This window comes from Myotis lucifugus, unplaced genomic scaffold (assembly GCF_000147115.1).
Source record: "Myotis lucifugus unplaced genomic scaffold, Myoluc2.0 scaffold_182, whole genome shotgun sequence".
Lineage (NCBI taxonomy): Eukaryota > Metazoa > Chordata > Mammalia > Chiroptera > Vespertilionidae > Myotis > Myotis lucifugus.
The window spans coordinates 2,018,727-2,042,582 of NW_005871230.1; the positions used below are offsets into that span (position 1 = coordinate 2,018,727).

General features: G+C 37.2%; 1 protein-coding gene across 2 annotated transcripts in view; it reads left to right on the top strand.

Moving 5' to 3' along the window:
- Nucleotides 1-23,856, top strand: part of TBCK (TBC1 domain containing kinase) — a 167,968-nt gene that overhangs the window by 127,766 nt on the left and 16,346 nt on the right. For both annotated transcript variants that reach the window (XM_006096594.3, XM_023760455.1), the window contains 2 exons: nucleotides 7,389-7,564; nucleotides 17,435-17,594. In XM_006096594.3, coding sequence (XP_006096656.1) covers nucleotides 7,389-7,564; nucleotides 17,435-17,594 — 336 coding nt within the window. The remainder of the gene's footprint in view (nucleotides 1-7,388; nucleotides 7,565-17,434; nucleotides 17,595-23,856) is intronic.

Genomic DNA, 23,856 nt, shown 5'->3' on the forward strand with positions numbered 1-23,856 from the left:
CCCTCCCGGCCGGCCTCATGGCCCCCAACTGCCCTCCCCAGCTGCCCTGCTCTCCCCCAACTGCCCCCCCTGCCAGCCTGATCACCCCCAACTGCCCTCCCCTCCTGGCCTGATCGCCCCTAACCACCTCTGCCTCAGCCCCGCCACCATGGCTTTGTCTGAAAAGATGGTCTAATTAGCATATTACCCTTTTATTAGTATAGATTTTTTGAGGAAACTCCATACTGTTTTCCATAGTGCCTACACCAGTCTGCATTTCGACCAGCAGTGTACTAGTGCTGGTGAGGATGTAGAGAAAATAATTTGTTTTTAATCACCATGAGCAATCTTAACACCACCCTAATAAAAGATTCATAGAAAATAAAAATAATAATGCATATTTATCTAATTTTGTTTTACTTGCTCTTTCCTGTGTATACTGTGCTTTGGTGAAGAACCCATTAACTGGAATCGTTCACATTTCCTCTGCTAATGAGGGAACTTACAAAACTATGGAATTCTACTGTTAATGTTCTGGTGTTTTAAGTATTCAGGGGCCAAGATTTTATGATAACACTCAGCTTGTGACTTTGAATATTAAGTACTTAAAGAGCTGAAAGAAGCTGGGCAGTTGTAATTATTCACCGTAAAATAAAGTTCTTAAATATACAGGCCTGAAGTTATATTTTAAATAACTTAATGTAGTTATTCTAATCATGCATGTAATCATCTTTTACTTTGAATATACCTTTCTTGAGTTTTATAGTCTAAGCCTACCAGAGAGCCTTTCTTCTTATTATTGATATCACCATATTGTATATACAAGTTGTATTTAATTTTATTACATTTTATTTGAGTTTAGTGCTTTCATCAATATATTCCGCTCTATTGTAAATATCATGGGGAAAAATATATGACTCCATATATAAAATGAGGCAATGTAAATAGCTGAAAGGGGAAAAGATGAGCAAAAGAAATGGCATATTCTTTTTTTTTTAAATATATATTTTATTGATTTTTTACAGAGAGAAAGGGAGAGGGATAGAGAGTTAGAAACATTGATGAGAGAGAAACATCAATTCAGCTGCCTCCTGCACACTCCCTACTGGGGATGTGTCCACAACCAAGGTACATGCCCTTGACCGGAATCGAACCTGGGACCCTTCAGTCCGCAGGCCGACGCTCTATCCACTGAGAGAAATGGCATATTCTTAAACTCTGTGAATTTAATTTGATTTTATTGTTCTGTATTTTAATTAATTATGAGCCCATATACTGAGAAGAATGGTGTTAGTGGAAGCTGAGTCTTTAGCAAGAAATGACTTGGCTAGTTGAGAGGACAACGCACCATCAAGATTTCTGAAGTCCATCTAATGTTAAAAAGGGAATATTGCTATGAACAATAATTTCTAAGCAGGAGGAGAGTATCTGTCTCTAAGCTAAGTCAGGGTTTTATTTCTGTTAGTCAGTAAGAGAACTCCTCCAACTTGGATAGAGCTAGTGATAACTTGTTTCTCAAGTTAAGGAAGCAAATAGCTGATGTTGAGTAGTCTGTCAGAATCAAGGACTGGCTGGCTTAAAATTATGTGGAAAAACTATATCTATTAACATCATATTGAGGAAAATGAAGTTTAATAGAAATAGGCTTATTATTTTTAGAATTTGTGCTACTTGTTATTTTTTAGTGTTTAATAATTTAGCCAATTGTTTTATTTACATATAATTTACATTTTGTGTATTACTTATAATAGCCTGTCATATTTTCATCCATTTTTCATGCTAATGAGATTACAAAACTATCCAATTATTATTGTTAGCTATTCATCCTGAGAGCAGCATTAAAATTTCCAGACAAATTGTTGGTGCTAAATATCCTCACATCCTTAAAGAAGGAGTAAGTGATTGCAAGAATATCACATTATTGTCTCAATTACATGTAAATCTAAAGATAGAGAATATCACCATTCTACAAAAGGTTTATATTTGCATGGCTAAATTATTCTATTATGTGTACACATACACACATACAGAATGTATTTATCTTACCCTCTAGCACAACTTATTTTTTTTATCTTAGGAAAAACTTTATTGAAAAAGTATTTTTTCTTCAACATTATCCATTAACATGGTTGCAGCTTTGGCTTTTTCTTTTTATTCATTTATTGGGGTGACTTTTGTTAATAAGATTATATACCAAGTGAAAAGTCAAAAAAAGCTAAGAAACATAAAACTGAAATCAACAAATGAACAAGCAAGAAAAACAAACAACAATGCCTTATTTTGTTGTTGTTGTTAATCCTCACCAGAGGATTTTTCCATTGATTTTTGTCTTTTTGGGAGAGAGTGAAAGAGCAAAGGGGAGGGAGGGAGGGAGGGAGGGAGGGAGGGAGAGAGAGAGAGAGAGAGAGAGAGAGAGAGAGAGAGAGAGAGAGAGATTTGTTGTCTCCTGCACACATCCTGACTGGGACCAGAACCAAACCTGCAACCCAGGTATGTGCCTTGACCAGGGATTGAACCCGCGACCTTTCTGTGCATGGACTGACACTCTAATCAGTGTGCCCAAGCCACACTGACCAGGGCAAAAATACCTTCTTCTTATGCTCACTTCACTTTTTATTTGACCTTCTCCATTCCCCTGACGAAAGTCACAAATTATTCTTTTCAACTGTGTGCTCCCATTTGGTCTCTTAGGAACCTTCAGAACAGTTAACTGTTCTCTCTTTTACAAACATGACTTTTCCTGATCTTCTTTTCCTCTTTCTTCTCTGTTACCTTCACTCAATGTTTTTCACTGTCTTCATCTGTTTCCATATCATTATATGTAGTAATCCTCAAGGTTCTGTGCAGGCCTCCTGTTCTCCCACAAGACAGATATTAGACAGTCCTATAGACTCGCATCTTACATTTGCCATGAGCCTCTTATTAGCTGCAGTTGTAGCTTCTCCTGTTAGCTCTAGGAGACCCATATAGCCAATGCCTACTCAACACAAGCAGCCTCTAATTAACATGTCCAAAATGGAATTTATTTTCTTTTCCCCCTAAAGCCATTGTTCCTTCAGAATTTCCTATATGAATAATCACCATTATCACTTCCCAACTTATTCAAGTCAGTCTCTAAATTCATCCTTGACTCCTGCTTCTCCTTCCATGTTTAATCAATCAGAAAGCCCTTTTCATAAATCTCTATTTCCCACTAACTCTGATGCCATCATTTTAGTCAAGTTCACCATCATCTCTTACCTGCTGTCTTTCCTACAACAGTTTCCTGCATCCTTTCTTGTTCCTCCCTAATCCGTTCTTCAGACTTCAACTAGCATAACATTGTAACCTTCCCCCCCCCCCCCTTAAAACCACAGTAGTTTCATTGCCTCATACTTGTGGAGGCTAAAAGTTCAAAATCAAGGTGTTGGCAGAGCCACACATTCTCTGATGGCTGGGGGTGAGAATCCTCCTTGGCCTCTTCTAGCTCTGTTTCCATAAGACAATGTATCTGAAAGATGGTCTTCAAAATGTTCTGTAATACTTGCATATTTGAGTCTCCACAAACATCCCATATCTACTAAATCAATCTCTGAGGGTTGACTCATGGATTCTCTGTTTTTGCTAAGGTCCTGGCACAATTCATAACATATGTGCACACATTTTCTCATGGCTTTACAGCTAAATAGAAATGTTTATTCATTGGAGAAGACTCAATGATAAGATATTCATATTTATGGTTAATTGTTATTTTTGTATTTATTCTTTGCATATTTGTATACTAATCTACTTGTTTTATAGTATTTATATATAACCTTTTTTGGCAAGTTAACTCTCCTTTCTTGAACCGAAACCACCACCTGTTTCACAACTCTGCAATTGCAGCCTGCTCACTCTCTGACCCTCTCTTTTTGTTTTTACTACCGAGGACAAGCCCTCTTCTAAATCTCTCTCTTCCTGGCTTCCCCACCCCTTCTTGTTCTGCAATCAGATGAACTGACCTACAACATTGTATTTCAAAAGCTATTCATGTAGAAAGAAATTAGAATGTGAAATTCATCCAGTACTCAAAAAACTTGTTTCCGCCCTAGCTGGTTTGGCTCAGTGGATAGAGCGTCGGCCTGCGGACCGAAGGGTCCCGGGTTTGATTCCGGTCAAGGGCATGTACCTTGGTTGCAGGCACATCCCCAATAGGGGGTGTGCAGGAGGCAGCTGATTGATGTTTCTCTCTCATCGATGTTTCTAACTCTCTATTCCTCTCCCTTCCTCTCTGTAAAAAAACAATAAAATATATTATTAAAAAAAACAACTTGTTTCCTACTGCACTACACTTTATGATTTCTCTCTTGAAATCAGTAAAAGATAACCCTATTAAATCAAGTCAGAATGAATATAGTGATCTTAGTAATAAGTGCAGGGTGTTAATATATGTGTACATATGAGTATAAACACAGTTGTCATATAACATGGAAAGCATCAGTAATTAAAAGTGACAAACTGTTCTCCCTCCTGAAAACTTAATATGAACAATTTTGCCTCCAGAGAAGAAATGTAAAGACGTGAGATAAATATTGCTGGGGATTAAGGAAAAGCAGGAGAAGGATAATGATTTTTTTTAAGTCTTTAATTTTTCTTTTCCTTTTTTCCTCATCATTTTAAAAGAATTTTGACTAAGTTTTATTCATTCAGCAAATATTAAGCACCTACTGAAGCACTTGGTAATTTAATTTGTTAAGGCCTTTACAGTTATAGAGAGGTCTTCCTTTCATAGTAGTATGGAATTGTGGACTGCATCTCTTCACAGTGTCTTGCTAATTGAGGGTACTTAAAGAAAGGTGGTTGGGAACAGATCTTCAGTTCAGACGAATGGGAAGAAAATCATCAATGCCCAGCCTTGTCCCCATGATCACCATGATGTTCATTCTCCAGTTCCAAATGTCATTTAAAAGAGAGGCTGCCAAGTCCAGAGTTAGCAAAGTTGTTACCATTTTATATAAACTGCCTTTTCCACAGTATGTAAGTTCCCAATTTGGGGTGTAATGTAATTCAACATACCAGAAAACTATTTGGCAGGTGGAAATATTATATCAGGAAGGGATAAAAACATGTTTTAGATTGTTTGAATGGGTAAACTGGACCAAAATCTCAAATCCTTTGTAGAATGAAACAGTTAAAAATAAATACAATTACTGAAATAACTCAAGGGTCATTCTTTACTTCTAGGTAAAGAGACTAAATTGTGATGCATTTTTATCCTTACTTTTCCTAGTGTCCTTTCATGCTTTTCACATTTAAAAATCTAATTGTTTAGCTGCAGCAGTACGATGCTTGAAATTAAATACATGTCACTATATTTTTAAACATTCACTATTATCCTTTTTTTGTGTAGTTACCTTGGAAAATCGTATTTCATAGTTGCATATTAAAAATGTTTCTTCCTCTGAATTGTAGAAATCTCTGGGTCTTCTCATCCTACTCATCAAATTACTAAGTGCCACTTTTCTGAATGTGGACATTTCAGTTGTGCACAAGTCTGTTCTGAATGGAGCAGTGCCCTATAAATAGCAAGTGAAATGAGAAGATAAAAATGCCCAGAGCCGGACAAAAATTGAATTGTGACTAAACGAGCACTAGATTTCTAGAGTGTTGTATTGATGATTTTTTGCAGGGGAGGTGGGTATCCTGGGAAGAAAAGAGAAATGTTTAGAAGTTTTTGGTAGGAGGATGTTGGGGGTGAAGTTCTTGATGGGAAACACAAAAGAAAATAAATATTATTATCATCTTTGGTTAAAATAACAACTGTCGTATTTGGTAGAATATCCTATTTAGGATTGGCCCAAGCTAGTAGCTGAACTGATCTAAGAGGGCAGCTCACACTTCCTACAGACATCAGAGGATGCTTTGAATCAGCATTAGCATATCCACATAGCAGTTTCTAGGAAGGTTATGTTGTGACAGTTTTTTTATTCCTTTGCAGCTGATTTAATTCATTATTGATTTGAGATAGCTTCTGTAGCAATGTTTTTCCACAGTAAGTTTATAAAATATATTTTCTTCATGAAGAGCCATGGGCACAGATAGGATAATTTCAACTTCTAATGTATATCTGGGTCTTGCACTGTGATCTGCCTTATGCAGCCTCAAAGTACAAGGCTGTCCTTTCATGTGTCAATGACATTCCATAGCATTTAGAAAGAAATGGATTCTGGCACAATTCTGCAGAAAGGCTAGCGACAACAGACATAGTTGTTATATTCAGGAGTCATGGCAATGACTTTTACAATCCCAGGGTATAAATGTCCTGTTTATTCCAGCCCTTCTCCCAGGATATGCTATAACATATGCAAACTAAATAAACAAGCCATGTTATATGAGAAATAAACCTGCTACTAAAAATTCATTTTGTTAACCTGATTTGTACAGGTGCCAACACAGGATTTAACAAATAAAGGTATATCATGAAAAAAAAAGATAGCTTTTATCTGCAACAATCTCACGTCTTCCAGAGAATCATTGCTAGAGGTTATTTCTTTTTTCCTTTCCCCCAAAGTCAAAAAGGGCAAATGAAAAACCTTGCTAAAAAAAAGAAAAGTTATTACTAATTTAAAAAAAAACCTTGCTAAACTGGAATTACTCCAAAATACATCAGTATGAATTATAGTTTATTGTTCAGAAGTCCTACAGAAATTAATTAAAGCAAACACTGAGCAAACAGGAGTCAAATAGAGTCCTACAGACTTGACTTAATTGATAGATTTTAAGCTTTATACTTATCAAATAGATATTTGAATTAGTTTAAGATTAATATGTTCATTTTCTTTAATAAACTAAATGGTTCCCATTAAATCCAAATACCCCTTATGATAAATTAGATTCCCACATGTATTTATATTCATTTCTGAATTCTTTTTTCATTTATATTCATTTCATTTCATTTCCTTTCTAGTACTATGAGGCTATTAGAATAAGATTATACATTTGGCACTATGTTTTTACATGAATTATAGAATGTCTTTTCTTACTCTCCTGGAGAGAAATCATTTTGGTATATATGTTGTGTTTGAATTAAATGTATGTATAAGTAGGGAAATTAAACATATTGTTTATTTTATAGCTTTCTTTTATGTTTCTTGTTGGTATTTATTCATATTTGAGCCTTTCTATTGCTGTTATTATTGAGATGTTTTATTTTATTATATTTTCTAGTTTTTTAATGGATAGAAAGATTGTTGATTTTACAAGAAGTTTGGTGTAGTGATTAAAAATGCAGACATTACTTTTTTAATGGTTACACAGTAGACTGGGAGATTGTTTCTTGTTCTCCTGTGTGCTTATAGTGATTGATATCAAGAGCCTGAAGATATTCTTACTGGCTACACTTTGTCTCTATAATATTCTCAATATTTGTGTTATTTGTATGTTTCTTTTAGTCAAGAGAATCCATCCCATTAAATGACCTAAAGTCAGAAGTTTCTCCCCGGATTTCAGCAGAGGACCTGATTGACTTGTGTGAGCTCACAGTGACAGGCCACTTCAAAACACCCACCAAGAAGACCAAGTCCAGTAAACCGAAGCTCCTGGTGGTTGACATCCGGAATAGTGAAGAGTATCCTTTGTACATGCGGTTTTGGAGGGTGGTCCTGCCTTATTCATATTGATTCTTTTACATTTACAGGGCATGTGGTAAAAACAATGAACATATCTGGGATTCCTCTGAATTCAAATAGCTAAGTAACTCTCAAGCCGGATGCCATAGTAGAGTTGCATAATGTTTTATAAGATAATATTACATACCAGAGGCCCGAAAATGCTTTCCAAACAAAACCAGAATGTTGGGATATTTTATTAGTTTTTGTGTTTCTCTAGTGTGTATTGTTCTTGGGGGATTTGAATCCTTCCTACGCTGGCTAAAATTTCAGCAAAGATGAGAAGTATTTACCTGGTCTAACTCGTAGGCTAGAGAGGGTTTGCCAGAGCTCATCATTAAATTTATTATAATCTTCAAAATATTGACTTATAGAGAACATATTTTTCACTGACATTAAATGTACCATAATTTCTGGTAATTTTGCTTGGCATTAAAGTATAAATGAGTACAAAATAGTAACAGTTCAATCTTTATCCTAATTTTTTCATCATCTATTAGATTTTCAAATTTGTTTTTGAACAGAGCAACTCCCTTTTAAAATAAAGTTTTTCTTTGAAACTCAATATATAAAATATAAATGAAGACTTTTATAATTAATACTAGAGGCTCGGTGCATGATCAGGGCTTGGGAGGGATGCAGGAGGTTGGCCAGCCAGGGAGGGATCGTGAGGGCTCCAGGGCATGTCCAGCCGTCTCACTTAGTCCCTATCGTCAGGACCCCAGCAGCAAGCTAACCTACCGGTTGGAGCGTCTGCCCCTGATGGTCAGTGCACGTCATAGCAACTTGTCGACCAGTCAACTGTCTTCCCCCTAGTGGTCAGTGCAAGTCATAGCAAGCAGTTGAGCAGCCTTAGCATATCATTAACATATTACGCTTTGATTGGTTGAACGGATGACCACACACTTAGCATATTAGGCTTTTATTATGTAGGATTCTTCATAAGTTAACATTCATAGCATTTCCTAACTATAAATGAGGATAATATGTGAGAGTTAGCAGGTTAGTGGATTTTCTCATATGCTAAAATTGCCATATAAATTTTCATGTGCATATTTTTAATCACAGTTTTAAAATGAAATTAAAACCATACATTTGCAGAACTTCTGAAGCAATTCGTAGAGTCTTTGATTACTGAAAATACAATTTGAGAGGCCACTAAATCAAATGATATATCCCTACCTCTTTGTGAAAAGTTACTACTTTCTATTTTCCCTAAACTGTGAGGTCCCTGAATATGGTGAGAGTATAAATGTTCATGTCCCTGATTGTTCAGGCTTCGGGGATACTGGAAGAGTGCACTGACTCCCAAACAAGCATTAATTTCCATTTGACTGGTCAGGGACCCCTGGTCTATAAGTTCTTATTTGTTACTTCAAAGGCTTAAAATACCTTCAGTTTTTTAGCTTATGTTTTTTATAAAATTATCAAACAACATAGCATCATAGTGTAGTACCTTATTTTCATTTTAAAGGCTATTATTAAAGTAATTAAAATAATTTATGCAAATAGAACTCTTGTGAGATTTTCTCTGGGATAGGGAGGGCATTTCTCAGTGCAGGTTTTATAACCTGATTCGGGGAAAGACAGAAAGTCCTTTCTGCACATGTTGTTTCTCAAATTTCTTCAGTTTAAAAAATTCCATAGGCCAAGATGCTATCTTTGAGAGTAGCTTGTCCTGAACCTCCTCAACTGAAAGTCTGTTAAAGCTTCAGGCATTTACCTTGTATTTTAAATATTCTCAATTAACTTACAAATATCCTGCAAGAGGAAATATTTTAATCTGTTACCTGTTTTATGATTGTAGGTGAGGAGAAGTGAATTAACAATCTAAGGAAACTGCCACTAAACTTGGTGGGAGCGAGTGAGGGTGGGGAGTTCAGAAAAGGAAGGCTAGAGGACATGGAGATGGCTTCACCCACCTGACAATAAAGGCATAATCCCAAATGTAGAATAAGAATCAACCCTACAGATTATCTGGTGTAAGTCCTTAATATGAGAGCTGAACAGCTTATAACAAGGAGGCTAAACAGCGAAATTTTTGTGGAAATCATATTTTATTTTTGTTTTTATAAGGAAAAAATATAAAATGTCAATTTAGATAACAGTAAAGTCCGTTATGTCTGTTCTCCAATACATTATTGGGATTTCAGAAAAAAAAATTATGTAATTTCAGATTTTAAAGAGGCAATAGAAAATGTTTGTCATGTAGTGGCATACATTCCATAAGTAATGTTACTAGCATCAAAGATAATACACTAGCCAAATTTGTTTTCTTCAATAGTTGTAAATAGTTTGAGTTACAAAATTCTTGGAGTTCATATTAAGAGTCGTGTTAGTCACGTAAACAGACGTGGTCCAACTGGTGGTATCTGTAAACAGAAGTACTTTGAAGGGATGTTATTCTCATTTGCTTGATGTCAAGGCTGTTTTTGCAGTTTTATTTGTAAACTTTTTACCTTTTTTTAAATATTGAAAGCGAAGGGAAGACAAGTTCAGTTTTACATTTTTTAATTTGAAAAACACATAAACTTAGTTGCTTTCATTATTATACCATGTTTTTTATTCTTAGGCATGTTAGCATTATTCTTGCCTCTGTGCCCTAAATAATTAAGTTTTTTAAATTTCTTCACAACAATTAAGAGATACTTGTGTGCAGAGCAGGGTAGGTGATAATGAGGTTTTGTGAGATTTTTTTTTCATCCCATTTGGGTGGAGGTTCAGACTACCCTTATCTGAATGGATCTGGTGTATGTGGGGGTACGTGGTAGCCACTCCTGAGGAATGTCTCCTCTATCTGGATTAATCATTAATTGTGAGAGGTCCATTTATTGTTGATGAGCTCCTGTTTGCTCCGAGACCCAAGTCCTGAGTGCCATGCAGTCTCATTTACTCAGCCAGTTAATCCTGTTTGAGGACTACTTTGCCCAGCAATGGAGAACCCCGGTCCACTAGGAACTCACAGTCTTGTGACTAAGACAGACACATTAAATAGATAATTATAATACAGCCTGAAATGTCTATGTCTGAGGCATACCCAGAAGGCCATGGGAATATAAGGATGATCACCTAAGCCAGATGGTGCCTGAGGTAGGTCTTCCCATTGGTGAAGAGAGAGGACATTTCAGACTAAAAACACATACTGTCTGGGTGCACAGGGTGTGAGAAGGACACATTCAGTGAATTACAAGTACTCTGGATGTGCGTGGTTGGAATATATGAGGATGGGAAATGCGACCAGAGTAGGCAAAGGCAGCTTCCTGGAGAATGTTGCATAAAAAGTTTGGATTGTATTCCAAAGGCTATAAGAAAGTATTAAAGAATTTGACCAGGTAAGTGGAGGAAGGATGAGAGAGGAGGTCCTGTCCAGGCAAAACTAGAAGAATGGAATCGCCCAGAGATTGGATGTACATAAACATCCCTTCATATTCACAGCACAAAGAGTGAGGATTCTAGATGTACCCTAAAATAAACCAATTGTATTGGGCCCTTTGGGTTAGTACCTATGCTGGAGAAAATCCAGAGAGATAATTTTTGTTGCTGTTTCTTTCCCTTTCTTATCCTGTGTATTGACAAAGGAGAATTATTTATCATGGCACTTCAAGTATTGATAGGTAGTGGTGCCAATAGCTAGGAGGGACCGGAGGCATTTAACATATTTGCCACTGACACATTCTAGGTTTGGCACAATTCTGAAACTTAGTTACTCAGTAGATATGTAAGATACTAGTATGTTCTAGGCACTATATTCAGCATTGTAAGAGTTTCATAGATGTGATAAAAATAGATCCTATAAATTGTTTTAAGTCTTGATGGAAGCCATGTACATTAGTATGTTTTAGACAAGATCTAAATAATGTCATGAGAGGTATATAGACACTGTGGGTAGAGAAACTTTCATGAAGGAATCCTAAAGAATGATTAATATTTGAACACTCAGAAATAAGGAAAAAGGCATTTAGGAAGAGAAAACTATAGGAGCTTGGTCAGACATATACTGGAAACAGTATGTGATTCAGTTTGGTGGGAACTGAAGTAGTTAGGTCCTATTCATGAGGGCTGAACTGAGAAATCTGAGCTTTGTTTTTTAGGTCTCCAGGGAAGGTTGTTCAACAGGGGTGATCATCAGAACTTTGTTTTTTAATTTTTAATCCAATAAAACGGATTTCCAAGTGGCAAAATGAGAGTTGGGGGAAAAACAGAAATCTGATGTAATAGTCTAAGCTCAAGATAATGAGTGTCTGAAATAGGCAAGTAAGTGGTAATGGGAATAGAGAGACAGGAGGATGGGATTTATTAGTGCAACAGGATGTTAGATGTTGCCACTGGCAAGATGTCAAAAATGAAGTTTTAGACTGATATGGGAGACGGTGATGGCATTCAAAGAAAGCAGCAATAGATTTAGCAAGGAAAAATGATGCTATCTAAAGATGTAACTTTTACATCAATTAATGCTGTTTAGTTACATTATATATGAGAAAGGCATGGGTTTAATTCCATATTCCCTTGTATCTATTGATATTCTAAAGGTGTAGCCTTTACTTCGGGCTGGCTCTGTTTAACTAATTATAATTAGTTAACATGGCAACAAACAAGTTAATATAAAGGTGTGATACCTTCATAAGTGGTCTGGTGAAATGCTGGTATGCTCTGGATAGAGAGATATAATGTCACTAAGTGTGGTACGCAACAAAAATGCTGTGTTCTTTTAGGATTTAGAAAAACATAAGATGCTTTCTGTGTTCAATTTTGAGCCATCAAATATGTTAAAGGAATCTTAAAATATTTTTGTAAAGTAAAGGAACTTTCTGGTAAATTCTTTATTAGCCATTCTATAAACAATATACCTGTATTATTTTTAAAACTGCTATTTATTCTATCTGCTTGATTAAAGTATAGTGCATGTATTGGCAGTATTGTTTTGGAGACTGACTTAGGAATACAGAAAAATCTTCATGTTTCAGAAACTGAGAAAACAGTGCCCATCATCCTTACCTGTTAATACTGTTCTAATAATTAGTTGTAAAAAAATCTAATTACTTTTTCTGGTTTCGTTGTATATTGGGTTACCAAATTTTGTTTAATGTGAAAATGCATCTTTGTTATAAGCACACTCTTGAATGCTTTGGTAATGTCTGCCAAATGGAATGTTGAGCAGAGTGGTATGTTTTGGGGGAAGGAAACAGCTTACTACAACAGGATAAAGTCACCAGTTACCAGAGAAAAATGTTTGCCGATCACAGAGTGCTATCAGAGTAGTAAACAGCTCTATTCTAAAACACCTGACCAGATGACTGCTATAATAACCAGATGTTTTTATAGCTACTACTAGTAGCCCGGTGCATGAAATTCGTGCACATTAAAAGGGAATTAATTACCGGAGATATTTTAATATTGCTATTTGCCCTTTCTCTATAATAGAAGTGTGGGAGATGAAAGGAAATTAGTAAAATGTATATGAAAATAATATATAAATTTATTAATAAATAAACAGTAACAAAAGGATATAACAACAACAAAGGCATGATAAAAAATGACAAAAACATGATATGAAAACAACAAAAACATGATATGAAAACAACAGTGATGCAATGACTGATAAAGTGATTCAACTTATTCTAATATCTCTCTGTACACCACATTAAGAGTGAAAACACTTTCAGAGTGCTTGACTAATTTCCCTTGTGATGAAGTACTTAGAACTTTAACTGTAACTTCACATGCTCTTCAAACTCGAGAGAAAGCAACATATAACTGACCATGTGCGAAAACGGGTTTAGGTAGGAATATGCCTACTCTGTCTAGAGTTTGTCCTTGTGATTTATTAATAGTCATCACAAATGCTGGCATCACCGGAAACCGTCATCGAATCAATTTAAATGGGAGGCCAGTGTCAGATGGGGACAAATTAATTCTTGGAATCAGAACAGCCTCTCCCTCTGCAGATCTTGTTAATACTTCAGCTTCGATAATGTTAGGTCGTAATCTTTTGATAATAAATCTGGTACCATTACAAAGACTCCATTTACTATTGAGATTTCTCAATAGCATGATGATTGCACCCACTTTCAATTTTAATTTATGACACGGCATTCCTGAAGGAGTAATACTATTAAGAAATTCTATGGGAAAATTTTCCTTTTCAACATCATCTGTGGAATCAATGGAATCATCACTCAAATATGTGTAAAAATCTCCATCAAGTATATCCAAAATTTCTTCATTTAATTTTTGAACATGCTCATTTTTTTGGACAAAGAATTGCACATTTAGATATATTTTTAATATTATTTATAGATATAGTACTTCCAAAGGTAGCTTCAATAATAGATCCATTACAAATCATTTCACAGGGGATTTCAGTAATATCCATTCCTAAATGAAAACTTATCAAGTTTGCCATCTCCAAGTTTTACTAACCATCCACTATAAGCAGAATCCTCTGATCTCATATTTGTTGTAAGAGACAACTTTCTGAAACATCCCCAAACATTGCAGTACTTTAAACTCGTTTGTACTATGGCCTATCACATAGCATGTGGTACAATACTGAGACATTGTTGAAAATCCCCTCCAAGAAGGATAACTTTCCCACCAAATACAACATTCAGACTCATAATTTCTCTTAGTAATCTGTCTATGGCATTCATAGTATGACTGGATGCCATGGTGCATTCATCAATAATGAGAAGTTGGACCTTTTTAATAGTTTTAGCAACTTCACTCTTTATATTGAGTCTAGAAATGGAAATTTCATTTAACGGAATGGGTAATTTATATTGGGAATGAAAGGTGCTTCCACTGAGAAGTAAATTTGTAGCAATTCCTGTAGACACTGTGGGTAAAACAGTACCACCACGACCTCTAATATAATGTATTAAAACTTTATACAGATATGCAGGTGAATAGGATTCCTAGCTGCCAGGCCCCTGACAGCAAGCTGGCCATCTGTCGATTACATGAGGAATAGGACTCCCGCCTCCCTCCTGTCAGTGTCTGGGGTGCAGGTGAATGGGGTTCCTGGCTGGTAGGCCACTGACAGCAAGCTATCCAACAGCAGATTCTGTGAGGAATGGGGCTGCCTCCTCCCTCTTGTCAGGGTCTGGTTTGAAGGCCGGCCACGCCCCCTATTGGGCCAGACCCAGAGTTCTACCATGCTGTGGTCTCCACCTCAGCAACCCAGAACTGACTGCTGCTGGGCACTCCTGGCGCTCCGAGGGTGGGTTCTTCCCTCAGGCCTCGCGGGAAACAGCTCAGGGAGGGCGCAGCCCTTGGCAAGGCAACCCAGGACTCAGTACTTCCACGCTCTGCTCTGAGGGCGGGTTCCTGCCTGAAACCTCACCCTGAGAGTGGGTTCCTGCCTGAAACCTCGCCCTGAGAGTGGGTTTCTGCCTGAAACCTCGCCCTCCAGGAAACAGCTCGGGGAGGGTGAAGCCGTTTCCAAGACGACCCCTGCAGGACTGACTTCCTTCCGGTTGGTCGAGCTTTGGGATGTGATGTTACATCCAGGGTTTTTGTATAAGTAGATTATTCCATAGTCACCAATTTTCTAAAATGTTGCTGAACAAATTGTGTATAGAAGACACTCAAATGTGACATTAGCTTATAAAGCTTAGTATAGTCTGAGCATTGTATTTTATCTTTATTTCTGATTTTCAAAGGAGAGAACCTGATTGGCTCAGCCTGCATCAGATAACTCTTCACTTCTCTCTCCCTACTATGCTGTCAGTTATGATTGTGGGAGGATCATCTGATACAAACATGACAGCTGAGGGCTCACCCTTTCATCAGTGTCAGTAGTTGAGGCCCTTTCAGCAAGAGAATGGGGGGTGGGCAGGCAACTCAAACATGTCTGCTATAGTATTTGACCAAGATAGGTTTGTATTGCTTTTGCTACTATAAAAACACTTTTAAAAAAAAAAGTGTTCATGGTTGATAAGGGCTAAAGGCTTTTTGATAAATATCTAGCAACTGATTCAGTTTGGTAGATGTATATACATTTGCAAATAATATTTGAGTCATTAGGTTCTTTGTGTTATCAAAAATTTTCATTTTAAGGTATGTTCTTACTGACAATAAAAGTGCTATCAGACTAATGACATGCTGAGAAAAAAGTTATTACTGGTCATGAAAACTGAAATTGAGAACATTGGATAATTGTAAATGTTTGAGAGAGTAGTACTGATAAAAACCAAGGAAGATCTGCCAATGATCATGAATTCTTTGTCCTTTCTAGAAGACTCTAAACAATGAGATACTAATGTTCTATCTTTCATTTTCAGAACTTTTTAATAGGTCTTTATTAATGCCAAATGTTCTTTAAAGGAAAAATGAGGAAGAAGCAGCTGACTAAAATATTTTTAATGTAAAGTATGTGGTCAGTGTGCACCATCTTTCTTGAGAATAAGAGCCTCAAATTTCTTCTGTCTCCATTCCATTTCTTTACCTAAATAACTTTTATTAATTCTTCAAATTTTAACTCAGCCATCACTTACTTTCTCAGTGAAAACTTACCCTGTCCTCTCCAAATGGACATATTCTACCAAAGCATCATATATATCTCCTTTAGACCTGTTTTTACAGTTGTTTTATTTATGTGAATAGTTATTCAACAGATAATAATATTTAAGAATGTCTTTCTCTATAGACTCTATATAAATAATCATCTTTTAGTTGTACTTTTTTAATTGTACTTTTTACTTACTGAGGAGGGCATATATTTTTCTTTAAGATCTTAAGGTATTTCTAAATATTTTAAGCTAATAGACGCTTTTCATTCCAAAAATAAAATTTATAGTCAATGAAACCATCAGAACCCTGCCAAAGTGCAAATATAATAAGCATCAGTCCCTTTAGAGACCATAAAATTGAAGAGTGGTAATGTCGGCTAAATTTACTTGAGAAATAAACCAACAACAGAACTGTTTCCAACCAGTGCTGTTGACCTTAACAATTCTAAATAGAGTCCCATTTAGCAATCGCTTACCCAAAGGAGATAGACTTTTGCAGTATCAAATTATATCTAGGAATGTCTGCTTGGCTATATTACTTTCAGAGCTTAGGAGTAATCATAGTAGTAGTAATGAACTTAAAGGCATGATTATTATGTGGCCCATGCAATTGCCATTGATTTGCTGCATCCGGACCACTTTCACAATGCTTCATTTAGTCAGGAAATTCTTTACATCTTTGGCCAGTCATCTTCCTTTCCTTTTCCATTACATTTTCACATTTAACTTTTTTTTCCCTTAGAGATGCCTTATTTCATTTAGATAAAGTACTCATATGAGCATGGAAGATGTTTAGAACTGTCAAAAATTCATAAATAAAGCCAATGAATCACCAAAGTAGTAATTAGTAACAGTTTATTGTGCACACACCAAAGAGACAATTTGCAAACCAAGAACACTCAAACCAAAACATCAAATAAGGCTCAGAGGCAGTGTCATAATGCAGCTTATACAGTGTGGAGGCAATGACTGTTTATTGGTCACAGTATTCGAATTTTCTTAAATGAAAGGGAATTGGTTAGCAGTTACTTCCTATCAATTTGGGGGAACAAATTGAGTTTCACTTATGATTTTCAGAGGCATAGGCAAGATGTGAACCAGGTCAAGTCAGCCTCGCTTGTCTTGGAAATTAAGCTAAATTAAACTTTACTCGTATGACTAAACCGGTTTTGTCCACTCCAGGAATTTTCAAGTCTGGTCTCTGTGTTTGATTTTTATGGTACTATCTTCTGGGAATCAATTACCTCTCTCTCTCTCTCTCTCTCTCTCTCTCTCAAGTCTGCACACAAATAAGTGTTTTCCTTAAACTTCCCTTCTCAGTTTTATTCGGGGTCACATTTCAGGCAGCATCAACATTCCATTCAGCACTGCATTCACCGCGGAAGGGGAACTTACCCAGGGCCCTCACACCGCTATGCTCCAAAGCTTCAAAGGAAAGGTCATTGTCATCGTGGGGAATTCTGCCAAGTACACAGCAGAGGTAAGTGTACTCAGAAATGTCATGTGTGCAGAATAAGTTTTTACCTGCCTAGTAGAAAAGATTGTCTAAAAGTTTATTTCTTCAGGAGTAGATTACATATCAAATGAACTTTGAAGATCTACCTATATTCTTACATAGAAGAGTTTGTCAGCCTTTTCCCAGTAAAAGGATTCAAGCTTTCTTCCTCAGTGTGCAACATCAGGTTCAATAGTAAGTTTAGAAAGATCCAAATGATAACCTAATAGCCTAAGGTGTTCTTTAAAGAAAAAACTTTCTGCCAAAACCGGTTTGGCTCAGTGGATAGAGGGTCGGCCTGTGGACTGAAAGGTCCCAGGTTCGATTCCGGTCAAGGGCATGTACCTGGGTTGCAGGCACATCCCCAGTGGGAGATGTGCAGGAGGCAGCTGATCGATGTTTCTCTCCCATCGATGTTTCTAACTATCTATCTCTCTCCCTTCCTCTCTGTAAAAAATCAATAAAATATATTTTAAAAAAAAAAGAAAAAACTTTCTGAAATTGCAAAGAAGTAGCCTTAATTCCTTTGATTGGAGAAAAACATAGGAGCTTGATTAAAGATTCAGAAAGCTCTTGGTGGACTTTGTTGGATTTTCAGCTTTGTTTACTATAGGCTCAAAGCTTTGTGATGATAGAGAATTCAGGAAGGATACCAACTTTAGATAGGAGGAGTAAGTGAAACAAAACGACTTCCCTCTCCCCACTATGCTCTAAACAAACTAAAAAATAAAACAAAGAATGTGAAGGTCAAAGATACCACCTTCATTTTTTATTAAATGTATTGGGGTGACATTGGTTAATAAAATTATATAGGTTTCATGTGTACAATTCTATAATATGTCATCTGTCTGTTACATTGTGGTAGTAAAGGGTAAAGGGGGTCAAATATATGGTGACAGAGGAGATTTAACTTTGGATAGTAATCAAAAAAAAAAACCTTTATAAAAGGCAAGTTGGAGAATATAGTTTAATATGAGAGCCAAATGGGCCTGCTCACAAAGCCTCCAGAATTACAGAATACATCTAGATGTAGGCAACACTAAACCAGGACAGCCCTTTTTCTAAAGGGAGGGGAGAATCTGCTCCTGGGAAAGTCGAAGAGGTGTTTTTCTCCCTGCAGGCAGCTCATTCCCAAGAGAAAGAAGGGCAGGACTGAGCCTTCCCAGATTTACCCATCACTCCACTTCCCAGAGCAAATAGACAAAAAGAAGGGTTAGTAATATACTTAGAAAATTTTCTACCTCAAAGGAATTAGCAGTGGAGATACAATATTCCCCTCTAATATGTGCATTCCTTTATGTCTGAATAAACAGAAATGTGAACACTGGAAATGTAGTCAGATGAGAACTTTAATACTTTTGGACATAGGCCATTTTTGTCTCACAAATACAAGGCTAATGGTAATATTGAATTTTGACACTAAATGAAAGTCATCCTTCAAGTTTCATTGATGATTAGTAAAAAATCATGAATCTCTCACCTCTCTTTTATATATCTAGAGTCTGACAGGGAACAATCTAAACATACTGAGAGAAACACAGTATAACTAATGATTAATGTGCAATTTTAAGTAAATGAAAACATCTTTTAATTTAGAACTAAAGCCATGGTATCTAAATTATTGTGATGTGATTTGTTAGCTAATGATTAATTTTATTTTCCAGTGCTATTATTTGCATATATCTGAATTTTAAGTACAGTTTTACAGATGATGATAGTATAAAAGTTCTAGCGTTTGGGAGTAACACCAGCAAAATGGCAGAATAGGCAGATCTATCCTGTTCCTCTGTGGAAGATTAGCAAGTAGGAACTGTACTCTGTTGAGTAAAAGTTGCAAAAGCAGGCCTTCTTGTCTTCTTCCTGACCTTAGGGGAAAAGCTTTCAGCTTTTCACCATTGAGTATTGTTAGTTGGACTTTTTCATATGTAGCTATAATCATTTTGTAGAAATTTTTTTCCTCGTGTTGGTTTATTGAATATTTTGATCAAGAAGTGGTGTTGAATTTTTTCAAATGCCTTTTCTGCATCAACTGAGATGATTGTGAGTTTTCCTCTTCTTTCTATGAATGTGGTATACTATATTGATTGATTTTCATATGTTTAACTATCCTTGCATTCCTAGCATAAATCCCACTTAGTTGTGGTATATAATCCTTTTATTATGCTCTTAAATTTAGATTGCTAGTATATTGTTGAGGATTTTTGCATCAGTATATACTGGGGGTACTTATCTGAAGCCTTGTTGGGTCTGCGTCTGGCTTTGGTATAATAATAAGTATTATGCTGGCCTCATAGCATGAGGAAGTCATTCCACCTCTTAAGTGTGTTGCAAGAGTTTGAAAGGATTGCTGTTAATCCTAGCCAGAGCAATTAGGTAAGAAAAAGAAATAAAAGATATCAAAGTTGGAACATGTGTTCATTTCTCAGGACTATGGTAAAAGGTAACACCAACTGGGTAGCTTAAAACAACAGAAATTTATTCTCTCATAGTTCTGTAGGCTACAAGTCTGAAATCAAGATGTCAGTAGAACCATGCTCCCTCTGCGACTCTGGGTGGAATCTCTCATAGGCTGTTCCCATCCTCTGGTGGTAGCCAGCAATCCTTGTCACCCACAAAATGGGAGAGAATATTTGTAAATCATATATCTGATATCAGAATATGACATCAACACACAAAGATCAGTTATATATCTATTTACAACTCCTACAACTCAACAACAGAAAGACAACAAATTTTAAATGGGCATATATTTAGACATTTTAGACATTTCTTTGAAGATGATACATAAATGACCAACAAGCACATGAAAATATACCTAACATTAGGGAAATGCAAACCAAAACCACAGTAAGGTACTACTTCACACCCAAGTATTGGTAAGGATGTGGAGAAATTAGAACCTCCCCCATTCCCTATGCATGGCTGGGGAAATGTAAAATGATGCAACTTCTGTAGAAATAGTTTAACAGTTTGGCAATTCCTTCAAAATACAAACGTAGAATTATCTATGCCGGCAATTTCACTTGTAGGTAAATACCCAAAAAAATGGAAAACAAGAGCTCAAACAGATACTTGTATGCCATTGTTCATACATTATTAATAGTAGTCAAAGGGTGGAAACAATACAAGTGTCTATCAATAGTTGAATGAATAAACAAAATGTGGCATATATATACAATATACAGTCTGGATCAATAATAGGTTTATAGTTGAATATGCAAAACAGAGTTTATTCTCATATTATTAGGTATTAATTATTGCATTGTTTTCCATATGAACAACTGTAAACCTACTTTTGTCACACTGTATTATTCGGCCATAAAGAAGAGTGAAGTCCTGATTTATGCTACAACCTGGATGAACCTGGAAAACATTATTTTAAATAGAAGTAAGCCAAATACAAAGGACAAATATTCTATGATTCCACTTATATAAAATATCTAGAAACGGCAAATTCTTGGGAAGAGAAAGTAAATTAGTGCTACTAGGGATTGAGGAGGGTGGAATATGAGTTTTGCTTAATGGTTTTGCTGCTGGAGGAATTAATGGGCCTGATTTCTCAGACACGAGTAGAAGTGTGTTTCTTGGGGTACCACTGAAATAAGCATTTTCAGAAGCCCCCATGGAAGACTGAGATGTGATAAAAGGCTTTATTTGTGTGGAGTTTTATTCCTTGCGTTATAAAGTCCTATGTCCCTTAACCCAGTCCTGAAAAAGGTACAGCTGGGAGTCCAGCAGAGCCAAAAGGAGAGCCCATGTTCAGCGCTTTCTTTCATGTTGCAGCCGGGTCCAATTCAGCCTCAGTCCAAATTCAGTCTATCAGTCCACTGTGTGGGTCCCCCCGGCCATGAGCAACATGGAAGAGTGCAGGGAGCGTGCCCCCTGCAGCAGGAGTCACAGGGCACAGGCAAGCAGGAGAGGCAAGAGCCAAGAGCCCTGTGTGTGAGAGAGAGGGTACTTCCTTTGTTCAGAAGTTTACATGTTCAGGTTTTGCGCCCTTGCAGTGGCCATGCCTATTCTAGCTTCAAGGTGTGACTGACAGACAGGTAGACACCTTCTCACATCACTCAGACCTTACTGGGCATACGTCCAAACTGCCTTTGTCCAGTCCCTTCCCTGTCAATCAGCAGGAACAGACTTGGAGAGTGTTAAATTAGCAAAGCTGTATAAATGGCATGCCTATATTATCTAGTCCTCCTTTACTCCTATCCTGTTAAATAACCAGATAATTACAAAAGTATTAGGCACAGAGTTTCTTAATGGAAGGATAAATTTTGAAAATAATTAGTGGTCATGGTTGTACTTAATGCCACTGACTTGTATACCTAAAAATTGTTAAAATGGCAAATTTTATGTTATATATATATTGCGTCAATGTAAAAAAAAAGTTCTAGGGTTCGATGTGTCCAGGCTACCCAAATTCAGTTATTCTCAGAGTTACAGTTCTTGGTCAAATGTAGTAGAAAATCTTTTATTGGAGCTGTTCTGATTAGGTCTCAACTTTTTTCTCTGGGGGTATTTTTTTTAAAAGCAAAAACAAACAAACAAAAAAACAGTGATTTCCAAACAAGTAGCAGCTTTTCTTCTAAATTAAAATCAGTGCACTGCAGCTGGCAGAGTCCAGTTTTGAAAAGACCAAGGAGGCCCTACTTGAATGCTATGCAAGAAGCAGAGGTGCCAGTTACAAATTATCTTTGCAAATGTTTATGATTTCATGTCAGAGTCATATTTGGACTGGGAATGTTTTGTTTGCACACAGTAGGCACTCCTTGTAATTTTTCTAGTTTTATATCTTCTGTAAAGACCTAATAAAAGAGCTAGACTGAAAATCCAACAAATGAAAATATTAAATAAAATAGACCATAACTCAATAAAAGGAAAAGACTCTCAATGTTGAATTAAACAAGTAGCAAAATATCATTGAACAACTGCAAGAAGGAATGAATAACCCACTTGTCTAGAATATGATGCTATTATAATCACCTATTTGACATGCAAATTAAGACCAGTGTCTTCTGTAATAAAAATGTGAAGGAATTACTCTACAATGACCAGATGTATTGGATATATTGTCTAAAATCGCATAGAAGACAACAAATCTGAGAAATACTGCTTATTCATGTACCTTAATAATTATAATCAAAAGATACATGATGCCGTTTTAATTACGTATTCATTAACTATTTCCTGTAATTACAATTGATTAGCCATTTAGTGCTATTACATGGTTTCTTTACAATTACCACTTCATAAATCTTTTATATTTGGCCTAGCTTCCAGATCATCTACACTAATAAAAGAGAAACATGGTAATTAGCGTACGACCGTTACCCTTCCCATTGGCTAATCAGTGAGTATATGCAAATTAACTGTCAGCCAAGATGGCAGCCAGCAGCCATGCACTGAAGTGAACAGGGAGGCTTGCTTGCTCCAGTGACTGTGGACTCCAACATTCCCCGCCTGACTTGCCGGCCTCACAGCTGCAACTCTAAGCAACTATATGGCAAATATAGAAGCTAAACAAAATCCTAGAAACCAGCTTTCAGTCAGCTGGGCTTCAGCCAGCGGGACCGCAACATTGTATCAAATACAGAAGGTAAAGGCCAGAAACCTGCTTTCAGTAGCGAGGCCTCAGAGCTAAAGCTGGCCCAGAATAGAAAAAGAAAAAAGAAAAAAAGCAGTTGGGAGCTTCAGTCACCCACCAGCCTGAAAACGGCCCTCAGCCCCTCAGCCAGCCTGGCCAGGCACCCCAGTGGGGACCCCCACCCTGATCCAGGACACCCTTCAGGGCAAACCAGCCGGCCCCCACCCATGCACCAGGCCTCTATTCTATATAGTAAAAAGGGTAATATGCCTCCTGGCACCCGGGATCAGCGTAACAGGGGGCAGTGCCCAACCCCCCCCTGATCCCCCTGCGGCTCTGTGTGTGACAGGGGGGCGGGGCCCACAACCTCCCTATCTGCCCTGCTCTGTTCGTGACAGGGGAAGGCGCCCCAATCCCCTGATCGCCCTGCGGCTCTGTGTTTGACAGGGTGCGGCACACCAACCCCCTGATCAGCCCTGCTCTGTGCCTGATAGGGGGGAGCTCCCCAATCCCCTGATCGCCCTGTGGCTCTGTGTGTGACAGGGGGGAGCTCCCCAACCCCCTGATCAACCTGTGGCTCTGTGTTTGACAGGGTGCGGCGCACCAACCCCCTGATCCCCCCTGCTCTGTGTGTGACAGGGTGTGGCACCCCAACCCTCCCCC